The 13,919-nt window shown below is 36.3% G+C and overlaps 3 protein-coding genes across 4 annotated transcripts; all 3 read left to right on the top strand.

Annotated features, from left to right (window-relative positions):
• The first annotated feature begins 2,701 nt into the window (after nucleotides 1-2,701).
• On the top strand, nucleotides 2,702-6,246 carry LOC125203521 (polygalacturonase At1g48100-like). The gene is made up of 7 exons (XM_048101888.2): nucleotides 2,702-3,118; nucleotides 3,842-3,973; nucleotides 4,126-4,356; nucleotides 4,476-4,520; nucleotides 4,614-4,821; nucleotides 5,398-5,588; nucleotides 5,669-6,246. The coding sequence occupies exons 1-7, from the start codon at nucleotides 2,810-2,812 to the stop codon at nucleotides 6,059-6,061; spliced, it is 1,509 nt and encodes a 502-aa protein (XP_047957845.1). The 5' UTR covers nucleotides 2,702-2,809; the 3' UTR covers nucleotides 6,062-6,246.
• A 959-nt stretch (nucleotides 6,247-7,205) lies between these two features.
• Nucleotides 7,206-9,192, top strand: LOC125207684 (1,4-dihydroxy-2-naphthoyl-CoA synthase, peroxisomal-like). The gene is made up of 9 exons (XM_048107132.2): nucleotides 7,206-7,519; nucleotides 7,644-7,766; nucleotides 7,920-8,021; nucleotides 8,114-8,152; nucleotides 8,233-8,331; nucleotides 8,425-8,472; nucleotides 8,554-8,649; nucleotides 8,721-8,843; nucleotides 8,927-9,192. Exons 1-9 carry the CDS (start codon nucleotides 7,262-7,264, stop codon nucleotides 9,041-9,043), a joined length of 1,005 nt encoding a protein of 334 aa, XP_047963089.2. The 5' UTR covers nucleotides 7,206-7,261; the 3' UTR covers nucleotides 9,044-9,192.
• A 580-nt stretch (nucleotides 9,193-9,772) lies between these two features.
• LOC125207092 (ADP-ribosylation factor 2) lies at nucleotides 9,773-12,716 on the top strand. 2 transcript variants are annotated; one of them, XM_048106301.1, is made up of 7 exons: nucleotides 9,774-9,924; nucleotides 10,904-11,073; nucleotides 11,203-11,273; nucleotides 11,448-11,567; nucleotides 12,071-12,189; nucleotides 12,268-12,349; nucleotides 12,473-12,716. In XM_048106301.1, the coding sequence occupies exons 2-7, from the start codon at nucleotides 10,926-10,928 to the stop codon at nucleotides 12,476-12,478; spliced, it is 546 nt and encodes a 181-aa protein (XP_047962258.1). In that variant the 5' UTR covers nucleotides 9,774-9,924; nucleotides 10,904-10,925; the 3' UTR covers nucleotides 12,479-12,716. The 2 variants fall into 2 exon arrangements, with proteins under 2 accessions (XP_088917409.1, XP_047962258.1); XM_089061283.1 differs by lacking the exon at nucleotides 12,473-12,716 and having other exon boundaries at nucleotides 9,773-9,924; nucleotides 12,268-12,382.
• The last annotated feature ends 1,203 nt before the right edge of the window (nucleotides 12,717-13,919 follow it).

The raw sequence follows: 13,919 nt of genomic DNA, 5'->3' as shown, positions 1-13,919 counted from the left end.
TACTCTAATTTTTAATTAAGTAAATTTTTTAATTATTTTGATTTTTTTACATTAATGTTATTGTGACATGTCGAGTGACAAAATAATGGGATCATTACTTAGAAGTGGACATCTGAATAAAAGTTTATATATAGCTAGATACAATCACTCCTTAAATATTTTTTTTTTTAATTCAACAAGAAGCATCTTAATTCACTGAAAAGCCTGTTGGTGAAATAATTGCAAGCAAATAGAGATGGTTCCATGTCCTATTTTTATTTCATGAACTCGAAAAAAATAGAACTAAATATATTAAATTGGTTCATGGTAGAGTGTGAAAAACGATTTTTGTTAATGACGTTTTCCCGTGTGTAGAGGAGCTTTGACACGTCACCACGATTTGTGATGAGAAGTCAAACCCCATCAACGAAATACTTGGTGCTGAATATGAGGTTTTGCCTCATTCATAAATCGAGGAGCCACGATGAGCTTGTAAACACAATCGAATGCCAAAAGATCTATGTTCAATAATAAGTTCCAATTAAACAATCTTATTAGAATCTGAATGACTTTTTCTATATTTATAGTTAATTTCATAGTACATAATTTGAATCCAAACGACTTTTTTGTAATCCTAATCCCAACTTCTAATAATGAAAGCACCCTCATTTTTAAGGTGCACTCACTCACTCGTGATTTCTCTGACTGTTTGGTAAATTATTATGGGATGGACACGTGGACAGCTTGTAGGTATATTTCCTAGTACCTTTATCTGCAAAACTTTACAAAACTCAATAAACCTATACCATGGGCGCCCTTTCCTTGTTTCCTCCCCTTCTTATTTTTTCATGCATATTATTCTCCATTTTTCACTAAAATTATGTACTATTTCCCTCCACGCTCAATTAAAAGAAATCAAAATCGATCTTATTATAAATTGACTACTCATCCCTTAAAATGCCTTATAGATTATTCACACTCGTAGTTAGATGAGATCTTCACGTTATCTACACTTATATAGATTAGAAAGGATCTTCATCAAAGTCGACGGGGACATAATTTAAGAGATTATCCATACTTGTATAAATTAGATGACACCTCGGGGGGAGGGGGGTATCTACACTTGTATAGGATAGATGAAATCTTCACCAAGTCAATATGAAACAAAATTTAAGAGATTATCCACTTGTATAGATTAGATGAAACCTCATATGAGGAGAGTTATCCACCACTTATTGATTAGATGAGATCTTCACCAAGTCGACGCGGGAATAATTTAAGAGGTTTTAACACACCCTTGCACGTATGGGCCGGAATGACATATGATCAGACTTTCATTACGTGAGTAGGCGTGTAGGACCGGAATGACACATCAGACTTTCAACACGTTGGTAGGCAAGACAACAAGAGATAAATAGATAAAAATTATCATCGATTGAGCCCGCTCCGGTACTATATTAGAAATCAGTAACTCATCTTCTTAAAAGGCCCATAAGGAAGAAGGTTATCCACGCTTAGATTAAATAGAATCTTCACCAAATCAATATGAAAAGGAGAACAAATCACATATCTCCTCTTAAATAACCCCAAATACTTTTTTCAATCATCAAGATAACATGTACTATATATAGAGTGCAAATTGCCTAATTGATAGAGTGAACAATCTCATAATTATTAGTTTATCACTTCATATTTTGTCCCATAATGAGCAGTTTCATGGAAAAGATTAGACTTCACATTTTATCCTCAACGCAAATTCGTTTGCGGTTTGAGTTTTAATGAAACATAACTAGTGATTACCCACTTTATTTGGAGACGTAAAATATTAGGAATGTGGCATCACAGAGCCTTGGAGAATGTTTCTGTAGAATAAATTAATAGATGGATGAGAAGGAAAAAAAAATGTATTGGTATATTTAATAGGGATAATTGGTAGAAGACAAAAGGGTGAAAAGCGCAGCCCGTGAAGGAATGCATTTGCATGTGATGGTGAAGGGAGCTGTTATAATCACTGTCCTTTGACAATCTATACACCCACTCACGTGTCTTTCTATCTCTCATCAATTCCATTTATTAATCATCACTATATTTAATACAATCACACATATATTATGTGTATGAACACATAAGCATGTAGTACAACATGCAACATACGGAACCCCCTACCATTAAATTTTATTTTAAATTTTAAAAATTATGAGTATTAAAATTGTTGGAACAATAGCATATGTAACTATAGATATATGGTATTAAAACATGGCCATTTGAAAGAAATGTGAAAGTTAACATTGTTTTACAATATGAGTTTCCATAATGAAGCTTGAAACTTATTACCATAATTCAATATACTTTGTTCATTTTGAAGACAATTGTAAGTTCTCTAGAAATGAAGATATATACCACTCATTTAATAAATGACAATTTGTAGGGAGTACATGCCAAAGCACAAGATATACTATTATTTAATTGTTTATTTATTTATTTTTAGATTCTAGTTTAATGCAATTGGCTAGTTAATTGCTGCAAACCAGACTCCCATGCACTAACCAATTAAAATTTAATGTATTTTTGCATGGACGAATGAATGAGATACTTACTACAAAACAAAACATCACATTATGTTGGGCGAAATTCCTAAACAAAATATAACTTCACAAAAGATTGTGACAAACATTTAATAAAAAGGGCACAAAATAGAATAAAGACATCTAGTATAATTCTTTTGTTTATGAACTCAAAACAGATGGTCACTCCACCTATATAAAATCCTTGAATCCCACCACTCCTCTCCCCCTCCACCTATCACTCCTCCGCCACCGGAAACAAAAAAATGGGTGGTTTTCACCTAAAAAACATCACATTCACAATCATCATAGTGCTTCTAATGTGGTGCTCCGCCGTCGAGTTTTGCAATGCCAAAAGAGTAGGCAAGCATTGGCGGCGGAGTCGAAACTCCGCCGCGTCGCTCTCCAAGAAGAAGAGCAAAGGCCACCGCTCCGGCCACCACAGCAGCCGTTCCGGCAAGCAGAAACCGAAGATCCCGCAGCCGCCAATTCCGCCGCCGAAGCAAGGTGGTTCAACAGTGTTTAATGTGCTGAATTTTGGAGCTAAAGGTGATGGGAAATCAGATGATACTAAGGTACAAGAAGATTTCAGAATTTTTTTTTTTTTTTATAAAATTGCATGTCAAAAATAATGTGGTCCAAAATTTGACATTCCTACTCTATAACTCTTGTTACATTATCATAATTAGCATTGTTTGCACGGTCAATTTTTAGGAAATTTTTTTGACGAAAATGAAACTGCTCCAATCATTGCCCGTTTTACTTTTATTATTACACTTCTCATGACTTCACATTACGAAATTAATAGCAGCCAAATTCCGTTATTAGTGCACATGGGCCGTCATTAGTTAGTGCCTGCCACGTGTATAAATATTTGATTGTGATTTAGATTCAGAAATTGTTTAGGAGATTTAAACTCGTAATCTTTTAAATTAATTTGTTAAATATTTGAATAAAGTAACATAGGGAGTAGTATTTAAATATAGGATAACAGAACTGCCCACATATTTATTCCACTAAATAATGGCAGAACAGTCACATAAATAGACAAGAGAAAAAGTGTGGTGGTCCACTAATAAATTTCCAAAGGTTAAAACAAATACTTATTTGCACACAAAAAATAACATCTACAACAAGTTAAACTGCAATAATCCAGAAATTCACAAGCAGCATAGGAATTGCTGATGCCCATGTTTGACTACTTGGAAAATTGGTCCCATAATCTGTACTTAAATACAATTATATATATCATTAATTTCAATTTTAAAGAATAAAAAAACCCCTCTTATTTGTTGCAGGCATTTCAAGCTGCCTGGGCTGCTGCTTGTAAAATTGAAGCTTCAACCATTAATGTCCCAGCAAAATACGTCTTCTTGGTGGGGCCCATCTCGTTTTCCGGTCCATACTGCCAACACGACATTGTTTTTCAGGTAATAATTCTTCTCAATTTTCGAAATTGAAGATGACATTCATTGATTGATCTCCATGTGTTTGTTGAAATGCCGTAGTTAGTTCTTACCAATTTAGGAATAGAAGATGAAAATCATTGATTGATCACCATGTGTTTATTGAAATGCTGCAGTTAGATGGCACGATTGTGGCCCCCACAGGCTCGAGCCACTGGGGTTCAGGGCTTCTCCAATGGCTCGAGTTCACTAAGCTGGTTGGGCTCACGATCAAGGGAAGCGGCACGATCGATGGAAACGGCGCCGTTTGGTGGAAGAGTGTGCCGTATGATAATGATCCCTTTGATGATCAAGCTAAATTGATCTTCCCGACTAACCTCACATTTGGACAAAAGCCTCCAGCTCCTGTAATAGAATTTTATCCAATTTCCTTGTTTTTTTTTTTAATTTTTATATTTTTAGTTTTTTTCTCCAATAATCTATCTTGTTTTGATTCCTATTTTAACTGGTAGTTTGATTGTGGCAGGTGAGAAGCTCACTTGGTGGGAAAATGCCAAGCATCAAACCAACTGTAAGAGCCAATTGAAAAAAAAAATAGACAAGGGAATTATTCAAAATTTTAACTTTTTTGTATTGTTAATTGAATTCTTGAATTTCTCTGCAGGCACTTAGATTCTATGGGAGTTTCAATGTGACGGTAACTGGCATAACGATCCAAAACAGCCCTCAGTGCCATCTGAAGTTTGACAACTGCATTGGAGTCATGGTGTACAACTTCAGCGTCTCCTCGCCTGCAGACAGCCCCAATACCGATGGCATTCATCTGCAGAACTCCAAAGACGTCCTGATCCGTAGCTCCAGTCTTGCTTGTGGTAAATTACGCAAATAATTCCTTAATTCTTACTACTAATGTTGTTGTCGTTACATGATATGAATGCTGGTTTAGGTTAGGACAAACTTGTGATCCGTTATGATGAAATCTTATCCGTTGTGAGGGGACCTATATAGCAACCACACATCCTTGAAATCAAGCCATCTATTGGTGGTCCATTTCGGCATTTCATCCTGTTGAAGACACTTGTTCTTGATGACCTTTTAGTGCCATGGATTGTCGTTGTCTTAATGCGTGGATAAGAATATGAATTCTGTTGTGTTTATCACATTATTACAGAATGAGACAAGTGTCATGTGAACTTTTTGGATAGATGAATAAATCTTGGAACCTATACTTAGATAAAAACAAGGATTTTGTTGTAGTGTGGAGCCTAAATGGATTGAACACCAAAAGCCAGACTGATCCTAATGGTTTTAGCTTTTATGATTAGGGCTTAGTTGCTATATCTATTCATATACTGACAAACCGGGTAAACAATTTTCATGTTCATTACTGCTTTTCGTGATTGTGCGTGTTTCCAACAATTGTTATAATAAGAAGTGTTTTGTTGCAGGGGATGACTGTGTCTCTATACAAACTGGATGCACCAATGTATACATACACAATATTAACTGTGGGCCAGGGCACGGGATCAGCATCGGAGGGCTAGGGAAAGACAACACCAAAGCTTGTGTGTCGAACATCACTGTCAGAGATGTTATGATGCACAACACGATGAATGGTGTCCGGATCAAGACATGGCAGGTAAGAAAAACTTCTCTTTAATAGCTCTGTTTCTCAATTGCCACGAATCTTGCCCTAACCCGAGTGCTGCTTCTCTCTAGGGCGGGTCGGGGTCAGTCCAAGGCGTGCAGTTCTCAAACATCCAAGTCTCCGAGGTGCAGTTGCCTATAGTCATCGACCAATTCTACTGCGACAAGAGCACCTGCAAGAACCAGTCCTCTGCAGTGGCTCTGTCCGGGATCAACTATGAGAACATACGTGGGACCTACACAGTTAAGCCAGTGCACCTTGCCTGCAGCGACCACATGCCCTGCACGGACGTGACCCTAACGAACATCCAGCTGAGGGCACAGCCGGAGCGCTACAACATGTATAACCCCTTCTGCTGGCAGACTTTTGGGCAGCTCTTCTCTCCGATGATTCCTCCGGTTGAGTGCCTACAAGTGGGGAAGCCGTCGAGCAACAAGATTCAAGGGGATCATGATTCTTGCTAGGTATATTGATCAAGACATTTTGACGATATTTGTTGCTATTTGTGTATATAGTGATGAAGTTACTATATATTTATGCGGTGTATTCTTTTGTGTGGTCGGCGTGGTTTGGGCTGGCCCCTTTCGCACCATAGCTTGTGAAGAATAATTTTTAGCAAATATTGGATGACAATTGACGATATCAATAATTTGTTACTCGGATTGTGAAGAATAATTTTAGCAAATTTGTTTGAGAAAATTGTCAGGAAAAAAAATTACTTACTGGAACTTGTCTCACCAAAACTTGACGTTCATGATGCTGAAAAAGTAAAAATCTTGAATAGATTTCATATATAATGGATTATCAGTAGCAAATTTTATTCTTTCAGTATAAAAAATAAAACTATTGGAAAAAAAGAACATTGAAAAAGAAAAGGAAAATAAGATCGCTATATAATGTCCTTCAAAGGTAGACTTTTTGATGATGGTTGGCCCATTTCATGACTCCAGCCCAGAAAGCATTTCCTAAACTGGATACTTTGATATGCTAATATACACCTATGAATAAGTAAATGACTAATCCCTTCGTTCCACAGTAATAGAGGCGTTTCGTTTTGAGCTCTCATTTTGAAAAAATGATAATAATTAGTTAAAGTGGAGAAAGAGTAAAGTAAGAGAGAATAATATAGTGAAGAGTCTTATCTACAATATTCTCTCTCTTACTTTATTATTTCTCCACTTTAACTATTTATTATTATTTTTTCAAAATGAGTGCTCAAAATGAAACGCCTCTGTTACTATGGAACAGAGGGAGTAATATTTATGATTATCAATTTATCATAAATCATAGTATTACGACGATGTCATTATCATCTATATATAAATAAAAAAGCTAGTTTATTCAATTTCAAATATGTTTATACATAATTCAGAATTTATCAGCTATAATTTATTTCATTTTCTCTAATCTAATTAAGTAGGAGTAGTATATCTGATGGAATCGTAATCAGGCGGATATGAAATTAGTAACTCCATTTCAATTGTCTTTAATTTACCAAATTAGTAACTCCATTTCAATTGTCTTTAATTTACCAAATTAGTCAAACTGAATTTCATGTTCAGTTCAATGGCAAAACAGTAAATCTCCTTAGCTTATCATTTCTTATCTCATTCGCCACATCAACCTTTTCCCATTTCCCAATTTGCCAAACGGAAGCATCATCAATGGCGGGAATTACAGCAGAAGCTGCTAAAGCAATCAGCAGAAGAGTGCTAGCTGTTTCAAGGCATCTGATTCCGGAATCGAATCACGCTCACGGCGTCGTCATCTCCCCCTGCAGCTCCGGATTCGACGACACCTACCACCGCGTGCACGGCGCCGTACCGACTCATATCCCGCCCTGGAAGGCGGCGATCGACGATTCCGGTAAGGATTTCGCCGACATTATCTACGAGAAGGCAGTCGGAGAAGGAATTGCTAAGGTCAGCTCTCTTCTCCAACGAAAACCGCACTGATTTTCAACTTCACACATATTTCTAAATAGTTTAATTTATTGACTAATATACGTACATACATGTGTGTAATTTGTGTGTTATACTGTCGTAGATCACAATCAATAGACCGGAGAGGAGAAATGCGTTTAGGCCTGAAACGGTAAAGGAGCTGATGCGTGCTTTCAATGATGCCAGAGATGACAACTCAATCGGAGTCATCATCCTCACCGGGAAGGTAGCATTGTTGTTTTTTGATTTACCGGAGTCACTTTACCTAATTAACCAAGTGTTTTGAGAAGAGCTAATTCTCACTTTGTGTACTGTTATGCTGTAGTAAATTACTAGTAATCACCACTACAAAGTAAATGTGTATAATGATATGGTGCAGGGCACCAAGGCATTCTGCAGTGGAGGGGATCAATTACTCAGAGGCAAAGATGGCTACGTTGATTATGATAGCTTCGGACGTCTCAATGTCTTAGACCTTCAGGTAGATTAAGAGTTTTATCGATCTAGGCCTGATTAGTAATAATTGTGTCCATGCTCTTCTCATCATCTTGATTGATCATGAGTGAAATGCAGGTCCAAATCCGCCGCATTCCTAAGCCAGTTATAGCAATGGTAAGCTCCATTGCCTATTTATTTTTACCGCAATATAACTTTGCAAGTCATTTATTTGCGTCTCTTTTATGATTGACAAGGTTGCAGGTTATGCAGTAGGGGGTGGACATGTGCTTCACATGGTCTGCGATCTAACAATAGCAGCTGATAATGCCGTATTTGGTCAAACAGGGCCGAAGGTAGTCTTGTGTTGTTTTCTTTGAGCACAAACTAATCTTGGTCATTAGTTATTCATCTAGTTCGTTCACATGTTTTTTATGCAAACTATTTAGGTTGGAAGCTTTGATGCAGGCTATGGGGCTTCGATAATGTCTCGTTTGGTACTCAAACATACGGTTTCTTTGTTATATTTTTATTCTCTAACAAGAAGAGGAAGTTCATGATCATGTGTGTTTAAACAGATTGGCCCAAAACGTGCACGCGAGATGTGGTACATGACAAGGTTCTACAATGCTAAGGAAGCAGAAAAAATGGGACTTGTCAACACAGTTGTGCCTGTAAGATTTCCATCTAAAAAATCCTTATGAAATGCCATCAAACATAAACTTTAAACTCTGTCTTTGATCAGCTGGAGAAGCTGGAAGAAGAAACAGTTAAATGGTGTAGAGAGATTCTGAGGAATAGTCCAATGGCAATTCGGTTGTGCAAAGCAGCCATCAATGCAGCTGATGACGGACATGCTGGACTTCAGGTAATCTTGTAACAACATTGCAGTTGTCTCGAATATGAGATGGTAGTAGCATAGTCCGTGTGTGTAATGCTCGTATTTTTCAGCAAATTGGAGGGGACGCTACGCTCCTATTCTACGGGACTGAAGAGGGCAATGAAGGGAAGAACGCATATTTGGAGCGAAGGAAACCGGACTTCTCAAGATTTCCTAGGCTTCCATGATTGGCCATGTTAATGTTGTCTGCGTTGAGAAATAAAAATCTTGGAGTTCTGTGAGGATTAGAGAAACAATCCATTTTCATGTGTGCTTCGTGTTTAGAAAATGTCCTTTATCATGTTCATATATAGCAGATGAAATTGCTGCTTTTTCACGATCTTGCGTTATTATCTTCTCTTCAATTTTTTGACAAATGCATCAAAAAAATTCTTACAAATTGAAATTCCAGACCGAAATTTGGATAGCATTAAACTCTGAGACATATTAAAACTTAAAAGCAATCGTTAAAATGAATGTGATATACAAAATTTCAAATATTATTGAAATTTATAGATGAAGTTTAGTAGGAGTATTCTACAATGCATATATGATATACCCTAAAATTTGCCCATTTTTTTTAGTTTTAGGAAAATGTAAATATATATTAAAATTCACTGATTTTGGTATGCCTAAAATTTGCGACACCCTTCCTAAATATTATACTCCTACTTATAAGATTATAATTATGACGTAATGTTATTTTCAATAGCAAATCAGGAAAATAAACTCATTAAATAATTATTTTTACCCAAATTGACGAACCAGCTGACAAATCTGGCCGTCGGACGTGTGGAGGTGAGATCCAACGGCTGGATGCGAATGAAGCCGATTACAAGATGAGGGGCAATCACGTAATTATAGCTACTTTCCAGTGGCAAATTAGGTATTTCGGAAGTAAATGGAGCGCTTTCAATATAAATAATCATTGGTTGACGATTCTCCATTCTCCTCCCGAAAATTGTTATTAGCATCTCGCGTTGTTCTGAGGCAGCTCCACATTTCTCTCTCGCGCGAGCAGGAACTTACTTTCTCTCTCTAGCGCGTCTACCAAATCTATCGTTCCAAGGTTCGTCGCGATCCCGCTACTTTTTATTTTGTTCATCATGCTCTGATTTTGGTTGAATTTTGTGCTTAGATTTGAATTTCGGTTGTGATGTGTCGGATCTGTGATTTTTATTAATGGATTTTGTAGAATTAGGGTTATCGTTTAGATCGAGCTGCTTGTTGGTCTATTTAGGTTTTATTTATGCTGCATTTTCGATTTCCTTTGTGCGGTGATTGGGATTTGTTGAGTTTTGGGGGTTGATAGCTGGTGAGATCCATCCGTCTTGCGATCTCATTTATGTTTAGTCGATTTAACGATGTTGTGATGTGACTTCATCTGGTGTCGGTTTCTGGTAGTGATCCGATCTGGAACATCATTCCGATCTGATGGATTTATATATGAATTTCGCATCTGTGTTTTGCGAAGCTGGAAATTGTGAAATGATTGTTGCTTTTGGTTTATGTTGTGGTGGTGTTGGGATCTAATTTTGGATTTTATCTAGTATTGTTTCATTTTGAAGTTGAATTTTTTAGCTCCAATTGTTGCAATGTCAGATGCTTTCCTTTTAAAGCTCCAATAATTGGATTTGATCGTGTAGCTACCTGCATTTGGTAACATGTGCAGTCTAGGATCACAATTCAGATCATTGCATATAAGCTCCTTGTAATTCAATTCAGGAATTGCCTTAAAGAGAAATGATGATGTTGATCTTATATTTTTAGTAGGACTATGTTTGATACTGGAAAGGGTACTAATTGGTAAATTTGGTATGTAGGAATTCAAATCTGCTTATGCATACAAGTATCGTATGTATACCTTGTTTGGCAGACAATAAGTTGTCATAGATATGTAGGCACACTGAAACCATATTGCAGTAGTCAATTTTCCTTATCCCGCAAGAGTATAACTAACCTATGTTTTTGGTTTCATATTTATATGATTTGATATGAAATATGCTTGTGTATGTTATATGACGTGACTGGGGCGCTAAATTTTGCAGAGATCAAAAGCAAGAAAGGGAAATGGGGTTGACATTCACAAAGCTTTTTAGCCGGCTTTTTGCCAAGAAGGAGATGCGTATTTTGATGGTTGGTCTCGATGCGGCTGGTAAGACCACCATCCTGTACAAGCTCAAGCTCGGAGAGATTGTTACCACCATTCCTACCATTGGTATGATTTCTTTTGTAACTTGACTACTATTTCGACTCATGTAGAAATTGAGAAGGGGTTCCAATGCATGTCTTGAATTATGAATTTGTCCCACTGCTATTTTATTTTCCACTAACCGTTGCTATGCAGGCTTCAATGTGGAGACTGTCGAATACAAGAACATTAGCTTCACTGTGTGGGATGTTGGGGGTCAGGACAAGGTGGGATTTTTTTATTATCTCGGAATAATCTGTAACTTTATTTTGATATAAAAAAATAACCATGATAATCATATATATATATGCTCTATTTAGTAATTTTATGAATGCTTCTAGTATTTTGACAAAACATTCTTGCATGTGTTTGTTAACAATGTTGTTTAAATCCTTTTACAGATCCGCCCATTGTGGAGGCACTACTTCCAGAACACTCAGGGTCTCATCTTTGTGGTGGACAGCAACGACAGAGATCGTGTTGTTGAGGCAAGGGATGAACTGCATAGGATGTTGAATGAGGTAATATCCCTTTTTTTATTTGATTCAAATTTAACTTTTGAGATGGGAAGTGGCTCTTAGAAGTATAGTTATCAGTATTACCTTTTATCAAGAGGCCATGTCAATTATAAAGAGTCTATCTCTTTCCAGAAGACATGCTGGAGATAATTTATTTTGAGGTTCACTTCTCAGTTTTCTGATAATAATTATGGTTCAGAAAGTAACGTACACTACTTTAGTTGCATTATAATTTCTTTCTCCTTTGGAGAACTATAATCAGTACTTGTTCGGTAATTGTGAAAAAATTTCTGATTAACACATTTCCTCTATCAAGAGGCCAAATAGTTTGTATGAAATTGTTTTAAAATATATGCAGCAGATTTAATACTATGAACCTGTGAATATCATTGTTTCTGATTGAGGGCCATATTTGCTAATGGATATGGTATTCGATCACTCTTTTCATGTTGGCATAAAATCATTGTCTAGACCACTTGGCTAAAACTATCTGCTGATTCATTTAGGATGAGCTGAGAGATGCTGTATTACTTGTATTTGCAAACAAACAAGATCTTCCCAATGCAATGAATGCTGCTGAAATCACTGACAAGCTTGGCCTACACTCGCTCAGGCAGCGCCACTGGTATATATTCTTAATCTGTGAGATCAGTACACTTCACTCACTGGTTTTGTGATTTTTACACATTTTTTTTGCTTCCAGGTACATCCAGAGCACGTGTGCCACCTCTGGTGAGGGGCTTTATGAGGGACTGGACTGGCTCTCCAACAACATTGCTAACAAGGCAAGTAGTCATGCCTGATACATTTATGATTTATCACGTAACTTTACTTTGTGAGATCTTCGAATTTAGCTTTGTTGTATCAGATGTTTTGTCAGATTCTGAATCTCCTAAATTATATTACAGGCTTAGAGCTTTTCTGGAGCTGTTTACGCAAGAGCTAATACTGGAAACTGTCGAGGTTTTATCTAGCTTTTTCTTAACCATATATTGCTTTGAAACTATGTTGTTTTTTCATTTATGTTTAGGACCTTCAAAATGTCACTATATCAGACAATGGTTTGTTTTATATTTCCTCCTACGTTTGCTTAGTTTTGAATGTAATATTCAGACACAGACTAGGGTTTTGGATTATTATTTGTTTGCCCCACGCTTCTCTCTCTACTCATTAACTGCTTGATCTCCATTACTTATTTAAGTGCAGAAAACGCTCAACTCAATCGAATCTCCCAAACTTGTCTTTCATTGAAAATCATAGTATTTCCAAATGAACTTATTTTATTTGAATTTTAAAATTAATAGTTACATTTGTTTTATAAAAAAAAGGAAGAATTGTAGGCTTATAAAGGATCACTAATATCATTCGAACATGCGAAGAAGTTGACAAAATTTCCAAATTATAAGTAGTTATGTGGTTTTAAAAATCCCCAACATAATTTCTTAAATCTATGAACCAGGCATATTAAAAGTGAATTGGGTTCGAACAAGATGATCCTAGACGATGTATGAGTTTGTGCACACCTTTTTGTTTTGTACATTGATAACAAGTAAACTCTCCAAATCACTTTGCAAGCAACCCCACACCTCAATTTCAATTAACTTTTACTAAAGAACACAACAAAACACACAAGAAAGAACTAAAGATAACCACGTCTACCATATGCTTGGATCACACGACCAAGCTCGCAAACTTCTGAATACCGATTTGCAAGCCAATAACTCTTTATTTGCAATCAAATTCATACTATAAGCCTTATTTAAGGCCAATAAATTCAAAGTTGGAATAATAGCAATGGTGCAAAGCCTTGGCCTATGTGTAGATGAGAAAATAGCAACACTGCAGATGAGAAAATTTGAATGTGGGACCCAGCCAAAGGGGCCTATCTATTTTGTATCTTTGGATCCCCCAACGCTAAGGGAGGCGAACCGAAAGAAATGAGGATCAGATTCTAGCAGAAACCCATCCCCACCTTTTCCAATTCTTCAAATTTGACTTTTACTACTACGATACTAGTATTATTCAATTCCTTTTGGACATATTATTGAAATTTTTTGGATTCAAATGATTGTTTATTCATGAAATTTTATATATCATTTTATCAACAGCTAATGAAAATGCCCATCTTTGGTCCAACTTAAGACATTACATGGCTGTCACTCAAAATATCAAAATATAATTACAAAATCAGTTTTTGACATTAGGTACACATATTTATGAATATGTCCACATACATGTATGCCTGTAAAGAAAGTACGAATATGATTATTTATAGTACTGTATTACTATTAATCAAGATGACATGAGAAATCTATTTGAATATGTTTAAATATACTTGTGTATGTCTCCTATTAA

This window comes from Salvia hispanica, chromosome 6, assembly GCF_029641045.1.
Source record: "Salvia hispanica isolate PSC_SH4W2 chromosome 6, Shi_PSC_v1, whole genome shotgun sequence".
In the NCBI taxonomy this organism is placed as follows: Eukaryota; Viridiplantae; Streptophyta; class Magnoliopsida; order Lamiales; family Lamiaceae; genus Salvia; species Salvia hispanica.
Note: the sequence above shows the minus strand (reverse complement) of the source record. Positions and strands in the feature narration are given on the sequence as shown.